At 41.5% G+C, this 20,186-nt stretch overlaps 1 protein-coding gene across 3 annotated transcripts in view; it reads right to left on the bottom strand.

Annotated features, from left to right (window-relative positions):
- ADAMTSL1 (ADAMTS like 1) overlaps positions 1 to 20,186 on the bottom strand; it is a 472,971-nt gene that overhangs the window by 73,445 nt on the left and 379,340 nt on the right. For all 3 annotated transcript variants that reach the window (XM_081238316.1, XM_081238315.1, XM_081238317.1), the window contains one exon: positions 17,476 to 17,610. In XM_081238316.1, coding sequence (XP_081094442.1) covers positions 17,476 to 17,610 — 135 coding nt within the window. The remainder of the gene's footprint in view (positions 1 to 17,475; positions 17,611 to 20,186) is intronic.

Raw genomic sequence — 20,186 nt, forward strand, 5'->3', positions numbered from 1 at the left:
ACACCTGCAATTTCTGATGGGGTGCCGTCCCCACTGTGGATTAATTTTTACTTAACCTTTGACCATCAGAACTTGCTCTTCCCACAACTCTCTTTAGAGAGGAAGTAGTGATGATCTTAGTCTTCTGAACTATCATGTGAAAAGTGGTTTCCCAACAGATGTGGCCTACAGTACTCATTGACTTTTGCCGTGTGAATTTCCTCCTAACTGGGTTCAGGAAGTGCCCAATCCAGTCTGTACCAGAAGAAGCAGGAAGTGTACAGGGTGGGGTGAGAGTGGAAGTATGTGGGACAGATGATAGAGCTACGATTATAATAGAAATGAGAGATGGAAATGACTCAAGAGAACTTCTAAGCCAAGGCTCTGCTACCTGAGCTCTGTTTCAAATTGCCTGAGAATATCTATGCAGCATCTGCTCTCCCCAGGACCTAGAATCTACCTGGGAGATATGACACAGGTGGGAAATATCTTTAATAATACACGGTATCATAGGTTAAGTGTCTCATCAGTGGTCTCCAGCAGGGGTCGACAAACCATGGCCTGAGTGCCAAGTCCAGCTCTATTTCTGTAAATAAAGTTTTACTGGCCCATGGGCACACCTGTTTGTTTACTTATTGTCTAAGGCTGCTGTACTCTACAAGGGCAGAGTTGAGTCGTTGCAACACATTATGGCCCTCGACGCCTAAAGAATTTCCTATCCATCCCTTTACCAAAAAAATTTGCCCAACCCTAGTCTAGAGCAGGTGCCTTAGGAGGTAGGCAGGGAGAGATCACTCAGGCTGGTTTGTTACAGGAAGGCTGCACAGAAGGGCTTGACTATGCCTTGAAGACTTCTAGGATTTAGTTAGAGAGGAAGGAATGGGAGATAGTATTCCAGGCCAGGAAGGCTCAAGACCATGGCAATTACTAGGGAAAACTTTGACTGGAATGGAGGGTATCTAGTCGGCCCTCTGTATCCACAGTGGAATGGTTCCAGGACCCCCTGCCTAAACTAAAGTCCACGATGCTCAAGTCCCTTATATAAAGGCATAGCATGGTCAGCCCTCCATGTCCTTGGGTTCCCCATCTGGGGATTCAACCAACTGTACATGGAAACTTCAATCTGTCATTGGTTGAATCTGTGGATGTGAAACCAGCAAATAGTGAGGACCACCTATATATTTTTTGAAATAAAAAAGCACATATAAGTGGATCCTGTGCAGTTCAAACCCGTGTTGTTCAAAGGTCAACTGTATTTGAGGCAGGAAAAAGATGGAAGGATGAATACAGAGGCTAAGTCTGGAGAGCACAGAGCCTTGAATGCCAGGCTAAAATATTCTAAATGATAAAACACATCATTTTCCCATACCAGCCTCTACACGGGTAGAAGAGTATAAGGAGGTGACTTTTAAATTCCATTCAAGTTCTGAGAATCAGTTTTAAAAGTAGATGCCTAGCTCCACCCCCAGAGATTCTGTCTGAATTAGTCTCAGGTGAAACATTGTTTTTTATACTTCCCAGGTGACTCTATTGTGCAGTTGGGAACCCCTCCCTAGATGAAGGAAATGGCTAGTGATGTGCCTTCAGAAGCCCAGCTCGGGGCCAGGTAGATGGAGCAGGTGCACAACATATGTGAGTCAAATTGAGCCAGCAATATTGGCTTGTAGCAGAGCCAGCCCGATAAGCCTGGGTTTAACTAGAGTCAGCGCTATAACCGTCAGCTGGCCACATGGTTGTCAATAAAAGAGATCACTTCTGCCAGCCCTTGCTTAAACCTGGAAAAGCCCCTGGTGCTCGATGCAATATTGAGTCTGTTTATATAGTTGGGCATCTACAGATTCTTCTCTCACTGTTATTTTAGCATGAGCACTCACAAGGCCTTACACAATCTTCTCTCAGCCTTGTTATCTCTGATCTTTTCTCTCCAAACACAACCCCAATGACTCTGCTCCCACCATCCCGCACCAGACTCCCTGTAGCTCCTGAACACACGAGGCACGTGCCCGCCTCAAGGACCCTATGCTCGCTTTTCCCCTGCCTGGGATGCTCCTGCCTTCTTTTCCTCCAGGCATACACGAGGCTTATAGCTCACATTCAAATCTCTGCTCCAGGATTACTGTCTCAGTGAGTCCTCACCCCAACATCTAATTGAAATTTGCATCCTCCGTCCCACAGACGCACTATCCATCCTTCGTCCCCTGCTTTATCCTTTCTCATAGCACTTAACACCTTCTAACATACTGTGCCATTTTACTTCACTCTGTTTATTTTCTCTTTTCCTGCTACAGTGTAAGCAGTATGAGAGGAGGGACTTTTATCTATTTTGTTCTCTGATACATCCCCAGAGGGCCTTCAATGGTCCCCAGAACATAGAAGGGACTCAGTAAGTACGTGTTTATTGCATGCTTTTACTCAACCTTTTACTCAACCTTCAGGATTGAGTTTGAAAAGTTTGAAAAGTTTGAAAAGTCCTCTATTAAACCTTTTCGATTTCCCCTGTCCCAAAGAAAGAGACCTCCCTCCTCTCTTCCCTCGGACTTCTGCAACTCTTTAGAGATTTTCTGTCTCTCCTCCTACTTCTGAGCTCCCCCAAGGCTGGGAGGGGGGGCACAGGACATAGCACTGGTGGTGGCTGAACAGGTGTATGTTAAGGGATTGAGCAACAGAAGCTTTGGACTATTCTTCTCCTTGTAGCTACACTTTCTGCAGTTGCACACCTATGTAGCTTTCCATTTTATTCTAACATCTTGACTTGAATGGACCACAATGTATCCTCACCACATAGGAGGTATGTGAATTGCAGTGAGAAAAGCCTAAACAATCAGATGCTTCTGAGAATCTACTGGTTGTGGATTATCTTTCCCTTCCCACATTAATCTATTTACCAAGTCCCGTCCATGTTACGTCCTACACATTCCTGAATTTATTCACTCTTTCTGTTCTCTCCAGCCCTCTAGTCTAAGCCATGGTTATCTCTTCCCTACAATACTGCAACCACTTCCTAAGTGGCGTGCTCCATCTTGTCTCTTCCCCTAGAATCCACCCTCTACATGGTGGTCAGAACAAGCTTTTCAAAACACAAATCAGGGGATGTCTCTCTCCTGCTTTTAAGCCATTCAGAGATTTCCCATCACACTTAGAGCAAAGCGTGAAAGTCTTACCGTGGCTTAGAGGTCGGCAATCTGCTCCCGCTGTCCTCTTTGGCCTCCTCTTAGGCCACTCTCCCCTTAGTTATTCCTGTGACAGTTTCTCAAATGCTTTCAGTTTTCTTGCTTCAAAACCTCTGCTGGTTCCTCTGCCTGGAATGCTCTGGAATTCCTCTGTCTGGAATGCCCTCTATTCACTCAGATAATTTCCACCCGCTCTCCTAACCTCAGCCCAAATATCCCCTCCTCAGAGAAACCTTGCCTAAAGCTCAGATCAGGGGTTCTGTTACAGGCCCCCAATGCCCCCAGTTCTTCCTCTTTTTATCAGAGTCCTCTTCACTTGAATTACTTTCCCCACCAGACTCAAGAGGCGCCAGCTAGAATTCAACTTGGCACATGATAGGCTCTCAACAAATATTTATTGAATAAGTCAATCTATCTGTGAGATTTTGCCTTCTTTAGGCCCCTTACCAAGGCTTTCAACTTTGAGCATTAATATTTATTCAAATGTTTTCTGATATACCCTCCTACCTTGAGGGGTTGACATGTGACCAATGACTGTAAGTTCCACCTTCAACTCCAGACCTGGGTCTCCTGTATTCCAGCCATAGCTGCCTTATCGGCATGATAGGATTTGTAGGCATGGCCTAGTCACAACCTCAGTGATGGGAGACAGGAATACTTTTTCACCTTTTAGCTTGAGATTCTGGTCAACAAGAGCACTGTTGCTCTTAGCAGACATCTGGAACTGCATGTCACCCTAGCCGGGCTCTGTGGTCCTCAGCCCTTCAAACGAGGAGAGGAGAAAATGCCAGAAGGAACCCACCACCACCCGACTGTGGGCCTCGGCCTCAAGGCCTGGCTTCTCTGGGGCTGGAAGGGCTCTGAGAGGCGGAGCTGTTCCCTGTACAGGGCCTGGGGGGAGCATACTGATGCTGTTGAGAGGCGGCTGTGTGTGTTGGCTGTGACCCTCGAGCCCCAGCTGGGGAGAGGGGCTAGGCACAATGACTTCTTTCATGGAAAAATTTTACTCTGCAAACTCAGGTTTGAATGCCTGAATCACTCTCCTCTTGGTAAATCACAAGACACGAGACAACGCTTGTGCAGTTTGGCTCTCTGTGGGGCTAGCATGACATGTCTTTCCAGCAGAGATGCCGCGGGGGGTCCCTCTGACTGGGCATCAGAGCTTACCTACTCACAGAGGACCAAACCTTATATACAGCCTGTAAGACATTCTCACAGGTTCTGGACCTAAAGAAGGTATGAGCAAAGGTACTGAACTGCTTTTCTTAAGCCACATATAATTATGTATTTTGTTACTGAAGACACCTAAGGTCATCTAATTCTGACAAAAATCCAGGGCCTTTATAATAAGATTTTCTCTTTCCTGGCCTTCCTGAGGAAGAAATCTACTCCTCCAAGTTATATTTGTTTTTTTCTTTCAAGCTCTTGTACTTTATGGAGAAAGCCTAACGCAGTGACAGGATAAAGGACAGAGTGACATAGAGTTTGGTCCTCCTCAGAAACAGGAGACGTGAGATCACCACCAGAGACCTTGGCATGCTTTCTACATAATGAGCTGCGTGGACTAGATCAGTGGTCAGCAAATGTTTCCTCTAAAGGGCTCAATAGGAAATATTTTAGGCTTGTGGGCCATATGGTTTCTGTAGCAAGCACTCAGCTCTGGCATTAGGGTATTAAAGCAGCCACAGACAGACAATTCCTAGGTAAATAAATGGCCATGGCTGCATGCCAATAAGACTTTATTTGCAAAAACAACTGGTGAACTAGATTTGGCCCATGGGCCATAGTCTGCCAACCCTAGGAGACATTATTTCTTAAAAGCATCTATGTAATAATCCTAGAACAAGATTATCAAATTTGAGTGTCAGCTTGGTCTAGGAAAATATTTAAAACATACATGTTATAGATATATGTATGTGTGTATATATGTGTATGTGTGTATATATATAGATACACTCATATATATATATACAAACATGTACACACATCTCCTGTGTGTGTGCATATGACATATATATAAGTGTGTTTCTGACCAAGATGGAGTAACTGAATTTTCCCTCCTGACCAAAACAATTAAAAGAAATGAAAAATATGAAGCAATGGTTTTCAAGACACTGGACACTAGGCAATGAAGGGCACTGATCCCTGAGAAATGGGAAATAAACCAAGGTGAGCCCATGTTGCCCTAGCTTAGTGCCTTGAGAGAGTTTCCAGGCTGCAGTATAGGGAAACCAAGTTGGACCTGGTGGATTCCCTCAGTTTAGGAGAAGGAGCTGAAAAGGAATAGATCCTGTTCCCATGAGCCAGCCTGAAAAACCTCATGATTTGTATGGCACTGGGTAGAATGCAGTCTAAAGTGACCAATACATCACTGAAACAGAATAGAGTCTAAAAATATATCCAGACATATAAGGACAACTGATTTTCCACAAAGGTGCAAAGGCAATTCAGTGGAGAAAGAATAATCTTTTCAACACATGGTAGTGGAACAAGTTGGGTATCTGTATGCATAAAATGAACTTCAATGTGTACCTCACATATATAACACCTAACTCAAAATAAATGATACACCTAACTATAAAACCTAAAACAATAAAACTTTTAGAAGAAAATACCTTGAGACCTTGGAGTAGGCAAAGATTTTTAAACACAACACCAAAGCAACCATCTATACAAGAAAAAAATTAATAAGTTGAACTTCATTAAAATTAAAATCTTCTGCTCTTTGAAAGACATTAGAAGACTGAAAAGACAGCCACTGACAGGCACATAATATTGGAATTCATATATCTGATAAAAGACTTGTATCCAATATATAAAAAGAACTCTCAACACTCAATAATAAGTAAACCAAAAACCCAATTAAAAAAAAAGCAGGGCAAAAACTGAACCGACATTTCACCAAAGAAGAAATCAGGGTGGCAAATATGCACATGAAAAGCTCAACACTATGAGTTGTTAGGAAAATACAAATTAAAACCACAACGAGAAACCACTACACACCTAGTAGAATGTCTAAAATTAAAAGGCCAACTATAGTGTGTGTAGGTGAGGATGTGGAGCAACTAGAAATATCAGACACTGCTGGTAGGACTGTAAAGTAGGCAACCACTTTAGAAAACAGTTTGGCTGTTTCTTAAAATGTTAAACATACACTGACCATACGATCCAGCCACTTTACTATCAAGTATTTAATCAAGAGAAATGAAAGCATGTGTCCATACAAAGACTAGCCCGTGAATATGTATAGCAGCTTCATCTGTAATACCAAGAAGTGGGAAATGACCATTCTGTCCTTCCACAGATGAGTGGTTGAACAAGCTGTAGTTTATCTGTACAATGGACACTAAGCAACAATAGAAGGAAATGTGCTATTGATGCAAGTACAATGGGGGTGAATGTCCAAATAATTATCCTGAGTGAAAGAAGCCAAATCTCCCAAAGGTATGATTCCTTTTTTATAACATTCTAGAAATCCAATCTAATCTATACAGACAGCAGATCAGTAGTTACCTGGGATGGGGCAGGGACGTGAAGGAACAATTACAAAGGGGCACAAGGTTACTCTTGGGAATGATGAATATGCTCATTATGTTGATTGTGGTGATGGTTTCATAGGTGCATCCATATATCAAAACATCAAATTTTAGACTTTAAATATGTATAATTTATTGTACATCAGTTATCTCAATAAGATTGTTAAAAAACATATGTCACACCCCAGTGTTCTTAGCAGCGGTATTTACAATAGCCAAGACATGGAAGCAACCTAAGTGTCCATCAACAGAAGAATGGATAAAGAAGATGTTGTATACCTATACAGTGGAATATTACTCAGCCACAAAGAAGAATGAATTTTTGCCATTTGCAACAACATGTATGGACCTGGAGGGCATTATGCTTAGTGAAATGAGTAACACAGAAAAAGACAAATACTGTATGTTATCACTTACAAATAGAACCTAAAAAATAAACAAACAAATGAATATAACAAAACAGAAACAGACTCACGGATATAAAGAACAAACTAGCGGTGACCAATGGGGAGGCAGAGGGGAGGGACAAGATAGGGGTAAGGGATTAAGAGGTACAAACTACTATGTACAGGAGACCTTCAAGATGGCGGAGGAGTAAGAAGTGGAGATCATCCTTCTCCCCACAAATACATCAGAAATACATCTACATGTGGAACAACTCCTACAGAACACCTACTGAATGTTGGCAGAACACCTCAGATTTCCCAAAAGGCAAGAAACTCCCCACGTACCTGGGTAGGGCAAAAGAAAAAAGAATACACAGAGACAAAAGAATAGGGACGGGACCTGCACCTCTGGAAGGGAGCTGTTAAGGAGGAAAGGTTTCCACACAGTAGGAAGCCCCTTCACTGGTGGAGACGGGAAAGCTTCGGAGCCACAGAGGAGAGCACAGAAACAGGGGTACAGAGGGAAAAGCGGAGAGATTCCCGCACAGAGGATCGGTGCCGACCAGCACTCACCAGCCCGAGAGGCTTGTCTGCTCGCCCGCCGGGGCAGGCGGGGGCTGGGAGCTGAGGCTTGGGCTTCGGTCGGAGCGCAGGGAGAGGACTGGGGTTGGCGGCGTGAACACAGCCTGAAGGGGGCTAGTGCGCCACAGCTAGCCGGGAGGGAGTCCGGGAAAATGTCTGGAGCTGCCAAAGAGGCAAGAGACTTTTTCTTCCCTCTTTGTTTCACGGTGCACGAAGAGAGGGGATTAAGAGCGCCGCTTAAAGGAGCTCCAGAGACGGGCGCGAGCCGCAGCTAACAGCGCGGACCCCAGGGACGGACATGAGACGCTAAGGCTGCTGATGCAACCACCAAGAAGCCTGTGAGCGAGCACAGGTCACTCTCCACACCTCCCCTCCTGGGAGCCTGTGCAGCCCGCCACTGCCAGGGTCCCATGATCCAGGGACAACTTCCCCAGGAGAACACATGGCACGCCTCGGGCTGGTGCCACGCCGGCCTCTGCCGCCAGAGGCTCGCCCCGCATCCATACCCCTCCCTCCACCCGGCCTGAGTGAGCCAGAGCCCCCTAATCAGCTGCTTCTTTAACCCCATCCTGTCTGAGCAAAGAACAGACCTACACACAGAGGCAGGGCCAAATCCAAAGCTGAACCCCAGGAGCTCTGCGAACAAAGAAGAGAAAGGGAAGTCTCTCCCAGCAGCCTCAGGAGCAGCGGATTAAGTCTCCACAATCAACTTGATGTGCCCTGCATCTCTGGAGTACCTAAACAGACAACGAATCATCCCAAATTGAGGCAGTGGACTTTGGGAGCAACGATATATATATATTTTTCGCTTTTTCTCTTTTTGTGAGTGTGTATGTGTATGCTTCTGTGTGTGATTTTGTCTGTATAGCTTTGCTTTTACCATTTGTCCTAGGGTTCTGTCTGTATTTTTTTTTTTTTAGTATAGTTTTTAGTGCTTGTTATCATTGGTGGATTTATTTTCTGGTTTGGTTGCTCTCTTCTTTCTTTCTTTCTTTCTTTCTTTTTATTACTACGAACACCCCACTTTCATCAATGGACAGATCATCCAAAATGAAAACAAATAAGGAAACACAAGCTTTAAATGACACATTAAACAAGATGGACTTAACTGATATTTATAGGACATTCCATCCAAAAACAGCAGATTACACTTTCTTCTCAAGTGCTCATGGAACATTCTCCAGGATAGATCATATCTTGGGTCACAAATCAAGCCTCAGTAAATTTAAGAAAATTGAGATCATATCAAGTATCTTTTTGACCAGAATGCTATGAGACTAGATATCAATTACAGGGAAAAAACTATAAAAAATACAAACACATGGAAGCTAAGCAATATGATACTAAATAACCAAGAGATCACTGACGAAATCAGAGGAAATCAAAAAATACATAGAAACAAATGACAATGAAAACACAATGACCCAAAACCAATGGGATGCAGCAAAAGCAGTTCTAAGAGGGAAGTTTATACCAATACAATCCTAACTCAAGAAACAAGAAAAATCTCAAATAAACAACCTAACCTTACACCTAAAGCGATTAGAGAAAGAAGAACAAAAAAACTCCAAAGTTAGCAGAAGGAAAGAAATCATAAAGATCAGATCAAAAGAAATGAAAAAGAAATGAAGGAAACAGTAGCAAAGATCAATAAAACTAAAAGCTGGTTCTTTGAGAAGATAAACAAAATTGATAAACCATTAGCCAGACTCATCAGGAAAAAAAGGAAGAAGACTCAAATCAACAGAATTAGAAATGAAAAAGGAGAAGTAACAACTGACACTGCAGAAATACAAAGGATCATGAGAGATTACTACAAGCAACCGTATGCCAATAAAATGGACAACCTGGAAGAAATGGACGAATTCTTAGAAAAGCACAACCTTCCAAGACTGAACCAGGAAGAAATAGAAAATATAAATACACCAATCACAAGCACTGAAATTGAGACTGTGATTAAAAATCTTCCAACAAACAAAAGCCCAGGACCGGATGGCTTCACAGGTGAATTCTGTCAAACATTTAGAGAAGAGCTAACACCTATCCTTCTCAAACTCTTCCAAAATATAGCAGAGGGAGGAATACTCCCAAACTCGCTCTACAAGGCCACCATCACCCTGATACCAAAACCAGACAAAGATGTCACAAATAAAGAAAACTACAGGCCAATATCACTGATGACCAGAGATGCAAAAATCTTCAACAAAATACTAGCAAACAGAATCCAACAGCACATTAAAAGGATCATACACCATGATCAAGTGGGGTTTATCCCAGGAATGCAAGGATTCTTCAATATATGCAAATCAATCAATGTGATACACCATATTAACAAATTGCAGGAGAAAAACCATATGATCATCTCAATAGATGCAGAAAAAGCTTTCAACAAAATTCAACACCCATTAATGATTAAAAACCCTCCAGGAATTAGGCATAAAGGGAACTTCCCTCAACATAATAAAGGCCATATATGACAAACACACCGCCAACATCGTTCTCAATGGTGAAAAACTGAAACCATTTCCACTAAGATCAGGAACAAGACAAGGTTGTCCACTCTCACCACTATTATTCAACATAGTTTTGGAAGTTTCAGTCATGGCAATCAGAGAAGAAAAAGAAATAAAAGGAATCCAAATTGGAAAAGAAGAAGTAAAGCTGTCATTGTTTGCAGATGACATGGTACTATACATAGAGAATCCTAAAGACGCTACCAGAAAACTACTAGAGCTAATCAATGAATTTGGTAAAGTAGCAGGATACAAAATTAATGCACAAAAATATCTTGCATTCCTATACACTAATGATGAAAAATATGAAAGAGAAATTAAGGAAATACTCCCATTTACCACTGCAACAAAAAGAATAAAATACCTAGGAATAAACTTACCCAAGGAGACAAAAGTCCTGTGTGCAGAAAACTATAAGACACTGATGAAAGAAATTAAAGATGATACAAACAGATAGAGAGATATACCATGCTCTTGGATTGGAAAAATCAACATTGTGAAAATGACTATACCACCCAAAGCAATCTACAGAATCAATGCCATCCCTATCAAACTACCAATGGCATTTTTCACAGACTAGGACAAAAAATTTTACAATTTGTATGGAAGCACAAAAGACCCCAAATAGCCAAAGCAATCTTGAGAAAGAAAAATGGAGCTGGAAGAATCAGGCTCCTTGACTTCAGACTATACTACAAAGCTACAGTAATCAAGACAGTATGGTACTGGAACAAAAAGAGAAATATAGATCAATGGAACAGTATAGAAAGCCCAGAGATAAACCCACGCACACATGGTCTCCTTATTTTTGATAAAGGAGGCAAGACTATACAATGGGAAAAAGACAGTCTCTTCAATAAGTGGTGCTGGGAAAACTGGACAGCTACATGTAAAAGAATGAAATTAGAACACTCCTAATACCATACACAAAAGTAAACTCAAATGGATTAAAGACCTAAATGTATGGCCAGACACTAAAAAGCTCTTAGAGGAAAACGTAGGCAGAACACTCTATGACATAAATCACAATAAGATCCTTCCTGACCCACCACCTAGAGAAATGGAAATAAAAACAAAAATAAACAAATGGGACCTAGTGAAACTTAAAAGCTTTTGCATAGCAAAAGAAACCATAAACAAAATGAAAAGACAACCCTTAGAATGGGAGAAAATATTTGCAAATGAAGCAACTGATAAAGGATTAATCTCCAAAATTTACAAGCAGTTCATGAAGCTCAATATCAAAAAAACAAACAACCCAATCCAAAAATGGACAGAAGACCTAAACAGACATGTCTCCAGCGAAGATATACAGATTGCCAACAAACACATGAAAGAATCCTCAACATCACTAATCATTAGAGAAATGCAAATCAAAACTACAATGAGGTATTACCTCACACCAGTCAGAATGGCCATCATCAAAAATTCTACAAACAATAAATGCTGGAGACGGTGTGGAGAAAACGGAACCCTCTTGCACTGTTGGTGGGAATGTAAACTGATACAGCCACTATGGAGAACAGTATGAAGCTCCCTTAAAAAACTAAACATATAAATACCATATGACCCAGCAATCCCACTACTGGGCATATACCCAGAGAAAACCATAATTCAAAAAGAGTCATGTACCAAAATGTTCACTGCAGCTCTATTTACAATAGCCAGGACATGGAAGCAACCTAAGTGCCCATCGACAGATGAATGGATAAAGAAGATAAGGCACATATATACAATGGAATATTACTCAGCCATAAAAAGAAATGAAATGGAGTTATTTGTAGTGAGGTGGATGGACCTAGAGTCTGTTATACAGAGTGAAGTAAGCCAGAAAGAGAAAAACAAATACCATATGCTAACACATATATATGGAATCAAAAAAAAAAGTACTGATGAACCTAGTGGCAGGGCAGGAATAAAGACGTAGACATAGAGAATGGACTTGAGGACTTGTCGGGGCACGGGATAGGGAGGGGGAAGCTGAGGTGAAGTGAGAGTGGCATGGACGCATATATACTACCAAATGTGAAATAGATAGCTATTGAGGACTTGAAGACATGCGGAGTGGGAAGGGGAATCTGGGACGAAGTGAGAGAGTGGTATGGAAATATATACACTACCAAATGTAAAATAGATAGCTAGTGGGAAGCAGCCACATAGCACAAGGAGATCAGCCTGGTGCTTTGTGACCACCTAGGGGGGTGGGATAGGGAGGGAGATGCAAGAGGGAGGACATATGGGGATGTATGTATATGTATGGCTGATTCACTTTGTTATAAAGCAGAAAGCAACACACCATTGTAAAGCAATTATACTCCAATAAAGATGTTAAACCCCCCCCAAAAACTATGTATAAAACAAATAAGCTACAAAGATATATTGTACAGCACAGAGAAAATAGCCATACAGAGAATATAGTTTATAATAATTTTAGATGGAATATAATCTATAAAAATTTAATCAATATGTTGTACACCTGAAACTAACATTGTAAATCAACTAAACTTCAATTTTAAAAAATTTCTGTCAAATAAATGCAAAAATACCTGAATATGTATTGTATCTTATCAATAAAATAGGATAAATACTTATAAAAAATTAACAAGGAACGTTTCCAGGCAACTCATAAATGAATATAAATGACTGATAAGCATTAAAAACAAAATGACTGAAAATCATCATCGAAGGAATAAAAATAAAAAATGATACCACTTTTTTGTATTATATTTTATCCTATTGTATATTCACCTATTAAAATGGTAAATATAGTAACACTTGGCCATACCTAGTATTGATAATATTTGCGGGAAATGGGAATTCTCATCTTGTGCTGATGGATACATACATGGGTAAAACTTTTTTGGAGGGCAATTTGACGACATACAGCAAAAACCAAAAATATACGAAATTTTGGACACAATAATTCCACTTCTAGAAATTGATTCTAAGTAAACAGGGATGTACACAAGGGTAGAGGAATAAGAATATTCCTCATATCTATGTTTTTATATTTTAAAATTAATTTTTATTGGAGTATAGTTGATTTACAATGTTGTGTTTGTTTCTGCTGTACAGCAAAGTGAATCAGTTATACATACACATATATCCACTCTTTTTTAGATTCTTTTCCCATATAGGTCATTACAGAGTATTGAGTATCTATGCTTTTATATTAGCAAGAGATTTCATGAATTTAAATGTTCGGCATTAGAGAATTGGTTAAATAAGATATGATACCTCCTACTAATGCAGGCATCAAAAATAAAACTGTAGAAAAATATTTAGAGACATGGAAAGATGACTCTTATGTACCATTAAGTGAAAAAAGTTACAAGCAGTACTTAGAGTATGATTTCATTTTAGATAGAAAAATATATAATGTATATATTAATGGCTAGGAAAAAGATATTTGTGCTGGTTACCTCTGGGCCAGGTAATTATAGATCATTTTCATTTCTTCTTTTTGCTTCTATTTTTAATTGCTCTTATAATAAAAACTCCAATAAAACTTATTTTTCAAAAAATATCAATGCTAATGCCCTATAAATGATGCTGTGAGAAATATCCATCTTGGGCCTTAGTGGCCAAAAGAATATTTGACAGAAGGCTGCAAATGGGTTTAGGTGCTGTGGGGAGGCCTGAGATGCTGCTGCTCTGAAAATGGAACCCTGCAGGGTACTGCTTGGCCTTGGAACACCAAAGGTGGTGGCATGGGTGCTGGCCTTGCCCTCCAGAGCAGATGGCGCAGTTTAGGCCTCCCTGCACAAAGAACAACTGGAAAACAAGGACAAAAAATTTAGCATCTGCCTTGCCTGGGACGAGGGATTCAGTTAGGCTGGGTCAACTCTGCATGGACGAGCCTCTACGGGGCATTTTCCATGTCTATGTCATACAGCAAAGAGTGTGAGAGCAGCAAGGGACTCACTTGTCCCAAGTCTTCATTTACAGTTATGGAAAGTGAGGCTCAGATGAGCCCATGCACGTGTCACTCAATGAACATTCCTTCTTGAAAGCTGTAACAGTGGCTTGAAGTGAAAACAATGCTAGACTGTCTGAAAACTAAAACAGCCATTTCTGGGTAGACTCACCTACTGGGACTCTCAACACTCAACCTTTATGGAGAAGAGTTGGTGCTGACATATGGCTTTAAAAACCCCAAATCTCCCTTCTCCCCTTCCTCCCATGAAAGCACGAGAATCAAGGCCCATGAGTTACTGTCCCTGTGCCACAGAACCGTGGAGCTCTTTGAATCTGTTGTGGCCAAGTAGCCTTGTAGATGGGAGAAATACATACACATGAATCTCAACATTTACTGGCTACAGTGGGGCTGGCAAATGGCTTTCATCCTATATATCAGTCGCCAACATGCTTGGTCAGAATGTTAAAATGAATTCCAGTAGCTCCTTGTTGGTTATCTATTTTTTATATAGTAGCGTATATATTTTTTTAATTTATTTTTTTATTGGGGTATAGTTGTTTTAGGGAACTATACTCAATATCTTGCAATAACCTATAATGGAAAAGAATGTAAAAAAATACATATATTTATATATATGTGTAACTGAATCACTTTGCTGTATACCTGAAACTAACACAACACTGTAAAGCAACTGTATTTCAATAAAATTTTTTAACACACACACACACACACACACACACACACACACACCACAAAAGGGTTAAAAAAAATGAATTTCAAGGCAGAGCCTGGGCTGAGTGTCATGATTGATTAGGGGTGTCTTGGCTGTGGAAGGGGTGATTAACAAATATCTTTGCCATATATTTCCATCCTGATCTAGAACATCTGTTACCCTCAGCACAGTGTTTCTTCAGTCAATCTCTCTCACTATTGATTACTCACTCTTATAGAATGTCAGATTAATTCTTTCAAATATTACTTTAACTACATCATCCTCCTACTTAAAAACCCTCTAAAGATACCCCCCATTTCCCACATAGCAAAGCTACCCCCATATCTAATAATCAAGGTCCTCCACAGTTTGATGCTGTTTACCATTCTGAGTTCTAAGCAACCCTCCACAGAATCTCCTCTCTGGCCTCTGGCTTATTTCTTGTACCCAGAGCGCATTCTCTGGTCTGAAAGGGCCACCAGCAGGAGCCAGGGATGGGAGCTGGTCCAAAGGGAGCAAATGGACTAACGGATCAGGATGAGTCACTAGCCAGGGAGGCCCAAGATGGCGGGAGGCTGTTAGAACGCTTCCGGTAAGGGTTGGAGTCACACCTGAGTGGACAAGCTCTGGCTGAGGCTTGCTCCTTGTGAAGGCCTAGTTTCTATCCCAGCTCAGTTGCCTGTCATCAGTTTTAAAGCAGTGGGGTCTTACAGCTGTTTCTGAACAGACACCTGATGCACATCTCACACGTTTTCATCTCCGGGCTCCTGGCATCTTCCTCACCTCGAGGGCCTGTTTCCTTTCCTTTGTGCCTATTTGAAACCCTACCCCCCATCCTTCAGTGCTCAGCATCAAAGCATAACAATGAGGCTCTGGTCTGTCTCCAGTGACCTACTTCTCAGAGTCCTGATACTTGACACCATTCCCTAATTCGTCTCCACGATTCCACATGGATCTCTCCTAGTTCAATGGTGTTGGCAAGACGCTGACATTCACCACTAGAGTCCATTTTGCCCATGCAGTTACATTCAGGGACTTTATGCATACTGCCTCCGTGGTCTACTCAGGTGGAGCGGTCTGGATGTGAACTAGGGCATTAAGGTGTCTCTGAACTGTTAGATTTAAATACCAGTCTAAGGTAACAAAGCACTATAAGCTAGGAATGGAATGCAGCAGCATAAAGCACAATAAATTCTTATTGCCCATGGCAAAAATAAGACAAAATATTATTCCAGAATAAGGGAGAAAGAAAGTAAAGCTATCATGGAAAATATGAGCAGGTCAACTTTTCCAGCACGCTGAATGGCACCTGAGTGACCCAAGAGTTATTGAACTTGAAAATAAACAACTGCTGCACACCCTGCTAGTGACTGGACAATGATAATAATTTATGACAATCTCTCATAGTGACGGGCCTAAAATAAAGTTTACAATGCACATGTTTAATTTGGAATAAATTTACCCTTTATCTGCCAAAACAAACAAAGAAAAAGAAGCAAGTTTAAACTTCTGTGAATTCTGATCAACATGACGTGGAAAAACTCAATGCCAAGTTTGTCACCAGAAACAGCGCTACTTGTTACTGTATCTGTGTTTTATTTTTACCCAGATCAGAAACAGAGAAATCAGAAGCTATTTCCATAGGCCTGTATGCATTCTATGCTAATTTCAGATGTTAACAAAAACTGAAGGTAATCTTTCTGTGCTATAACCCTAAAGATACCAAGCCCTGAGGCCGTATTGTTAAGTTATGACCAGTATGACTGAGAACCCATTGGCTTCCTGTCCCCTGCACGTGGGCGAGGAGAAGAGTAGAGGAAATTTCAACATTGAGCCAAGGACATAATTCTAGCTACTGTGACCAACATTTGGGGCCACATACAGTGAGCATGAAGATTTTCTCCATTTTGTAGGCCTGTTTTTCCCAGGCCTCTGAGGGCAGAGGACTTCTTCTCCACCTTGACCATCTCCAGAGGTCATGCTGGGAATGTAGAGGTTGCTCTGGCATCTCCACGATTCTGGTGTGAGGGGCCCAGGATGTGGATGCCCTTGAACAACTCTCTGCTACAAGAGGGTGCCAGTCACATGGGCAATAACTTGGTGGAGGTTACCAATGACACGACTCCTGGGAAGTTGTACCTGGTGGAGTTACTTAAACACTTGCCTTGAGGAGTCTCTCTGGGTTGGTTTTATGCCCCACCTACTGAAGGAGGTTTAAATAGATTGCCTGGCTTTTGGGAGGTACTGATATTGCAGTTTTCTCCTTGAAAGCTGGTTATAGCTCTAATTTAGGTAAGAAGAGGTAACGGAGGAGTACTGGGATACAGTTGGCAAGGGGTGAGGAGATATAGGAGCTGTTCTGCACTGCTGTATCTTTCTTCAAACTCAGCGCCATCAATCTGACTGAGAGAATCTGGACTGTGGCATCAGCCCAAGAGGATTTAGAAAGGAGCCCCATTAGACTCTGGACAAGCTCAGGTCCAGACTAAGAACTTCAGTCACCTCATATGGAAAGTCAGCCAAGTTTCCACTGGTGAGTCTGGATTCTGTAGGCAATTTAGTGATTTCCTGTTGGCCACCCCCGACTGCTGCTTCCCTCCCACCTGCAAGTAGTCACCCACCCATAAATCCTGTCCAGTCCTGGATCTCTGCCCAATGTTCCAGAGGGCTGGACTCACCAAGGAGAGCGGAATTCCCAGGATCCAGGCCCAGCTGTGTTCCCAGCGGAGACGTCAGCACCGAAGGAAGGTTCGGTCCAGTGGCTGAGAGCAGGGCCCTGATGTCGTCCAACTGCGTGGGGACGTGGGGGGGATCTGTGAGAAGGCAGATGGTGCATCAGGCAGGTTAAAGCATAAAGCCTGTGTTAAGGGGAGAGGGAGAGGCGGCCATGCATATAAGTGTGTCTGTGTGTAAGGCAGGCGTTACTATTGTTACCTTTAACATCATTTTTCCTATAGAGAAGGTGTCCCCATCAAGGTGAGTCTGAATTTCAAATATAATATTTGATGCCTGAAACTGTAAGGTCAGTAATAAGAATCAGGCATGTTGATTTCCGGAGTTCCTTACTGTATGCCACTCTATCCCACAGTACCACTGGGTACTCTATAAATGCATAGTTAAATGAAACTATATTATAAAGGCACTTTAAAAAAGCCAGTGCTTCTTCAGCATTTACTAGATGCCTGTGCTAGTCCTATGCTAAAATATTTTTCATTTAACTCTTATAACAACCTTTAGAGGGAGGTACTTTGTTATTGTCCCCACAGATTGGGATACACCACAGGAATTTCTTATTTCGAAGGATCCTGTGAGTGGCTTTTTTCTAGGAAGAAAAGGGTCCAATTGTGAGGCTGGGAATTTGCTTTGTGATCTGGATTTTTATGCCCAAGTAGGATCAGAGAAGCAGGATAGGGATGATTTATTATTCAAAATCTTATAAGGAGTCAGGGCTGACGTCATCAGGAATCACAGTTAACCAGAGGTAAAAGTGACAAAAAGGGAAGTATAGTGGCTTGCTTATTATTTCCACTGAACAAATAAAGAGGCAAGCACGTGCTGAACCTAGTGGTAGGATGATCCCAGATTCTCCTGGGAAAGAAGCAGAATTCTGTTCCCCTTGTTTCATCTCCTGTAGCACTGCTTCACACTCCAAGGCCAACTCCCACCTTTTTCTCTAGAGCACTTGTTGGAGTGGAAAGAGAAGCAGGAGGGTTGCCCTTGTAATTGATGGTCATTTCAACAGTGTTCAGTGAGGGCCTACTGTGTGCTTGTCACCTTGTTCAGTACTTTTTAGGGGTGGCAAATAAATAAGTCACAGTGGTGCCTGAATCTACTTCAGAAACATGCCTTCTGTCTACTGTGCCTTTGACTGCAAAAGACCATCACATACAGAAAATGGTGATGAGTTTATATATTTATATATATAAATTCAGAATTATAAAGACATTCTATATATATTCTATATAATTTAAAAATATTCTTTATACGGTATAGGGTAAAAACATCGTGATTGGATTCAGGAACTCAATTTGTGCTGTGGCTCTTTCATTCACTAACTTGGGCAAGTCACTTAATCCCTCTAAGCCTTAGTTTCTTCATCTATAAAATGATGAAAAACCTCATCATTTCCAAGGTCTCTTGCTACTCTGATATACCATCATTTTAGGAACTGATAGTGACAGTTTATTCAAACCTAGACTCTTTTCCTCCCATCCTTTTTAATATTCCCTCAAAAATATTGAAATTGAATATTGAGGGAAATGGAATTCCCTCAAGAGTACTGAAGTTGAATAGTCCTTCAAGAATATTAAAATTCAAGAAGTCTTTGCTTATTTATTAAGAGCCAAAAGGGGAGGTTATGTCCCATCTTTAAAACCATTGATCTTTCGGGGCCAAATGTCACACCCTCCTAATGTCCTTACAGCTTCTGTCATAATTTACTTCTTCAGGGCATGTCCAGCTGATCTTCTGAGGGAAACTGTAAATCCCCCAAGGACAGAGGTCACTGCTTGTATTTATCCTAAAGCTCTACATGGGACTCCGAGGCAACACTTAATGAACAGTTATCCCACTTAATGAATAGTTATATGAACACATGAGTGAAAGTCAGCCTCATGACACTTCAAGTCTCCACATTATAGGTTAAGTCACAGGCCTTGGCATGAAACCTCAGCTTTACACATGAAATCCCTCATTTAAAAATTAAGTCACATTTTGGGCTGATTAAAAAAAAGAGAAACACTACTCCTATGTCCACAAAGTACCTAAAGAAAGTAACAAACTTTGATGAATAAACCAAGACTTCTGATTGCAGAAAGCCTTAAAATTAAGAATCTAACTAGTGATTTTTTTTCCCATCCAGTTTGATTAAAATGGGAAGACGTCATGCTCTTCAAACTCCACGTTCACGGTCACACTGCATTAGCACTGGAATGCTGCAGATCTGGCTCCCAGACTGTACACACTTCACTGGTGGAGCTACGGTAGCAGCTACACGTCCTATGCTTTCAGCTCTGTTAGCAGAGGCGACAAGGAAGGGTTATTAGGGAGGAAAAGCCCATGGTAAGCTCCATAACTCAGTGTGGGGCAAGAGTCTCTGGGCCCCAGGCTCCATACGAGCAGCTCAGCCAGATGAAATCCAACACAAAACAAATCACATCCTTCATGGAGCTGATTTTCTGCGGCTTCCTAAGATAACTGGAGGTTTATGCAGCCACTGTTGAGATGAAAACCCATGTGGGCATCTCTGAAATCTGAGTGTGCAGGGGTAGACCCTATGCTTTGGTATATCATCAATCTGGGGTGTGAAAATATAAAGTTTACTTATTTTTCCCCGCAGAAGCCCATAATGTATGTATGTGTATGTATGCGTGGTGTGTAATTATTCATA

This window comes from Mesoplodon bidens (genome assembly GCF_964165515.1).
Source record: "Mesoplodon bidens genome assembly, chromosome: 6".
NCBI lineage: Eukaryota > Metazoa > Chordata > Mammalia > Artiodactyla > Ziphiidae > Mesoplodon > Mesoplodon bidens.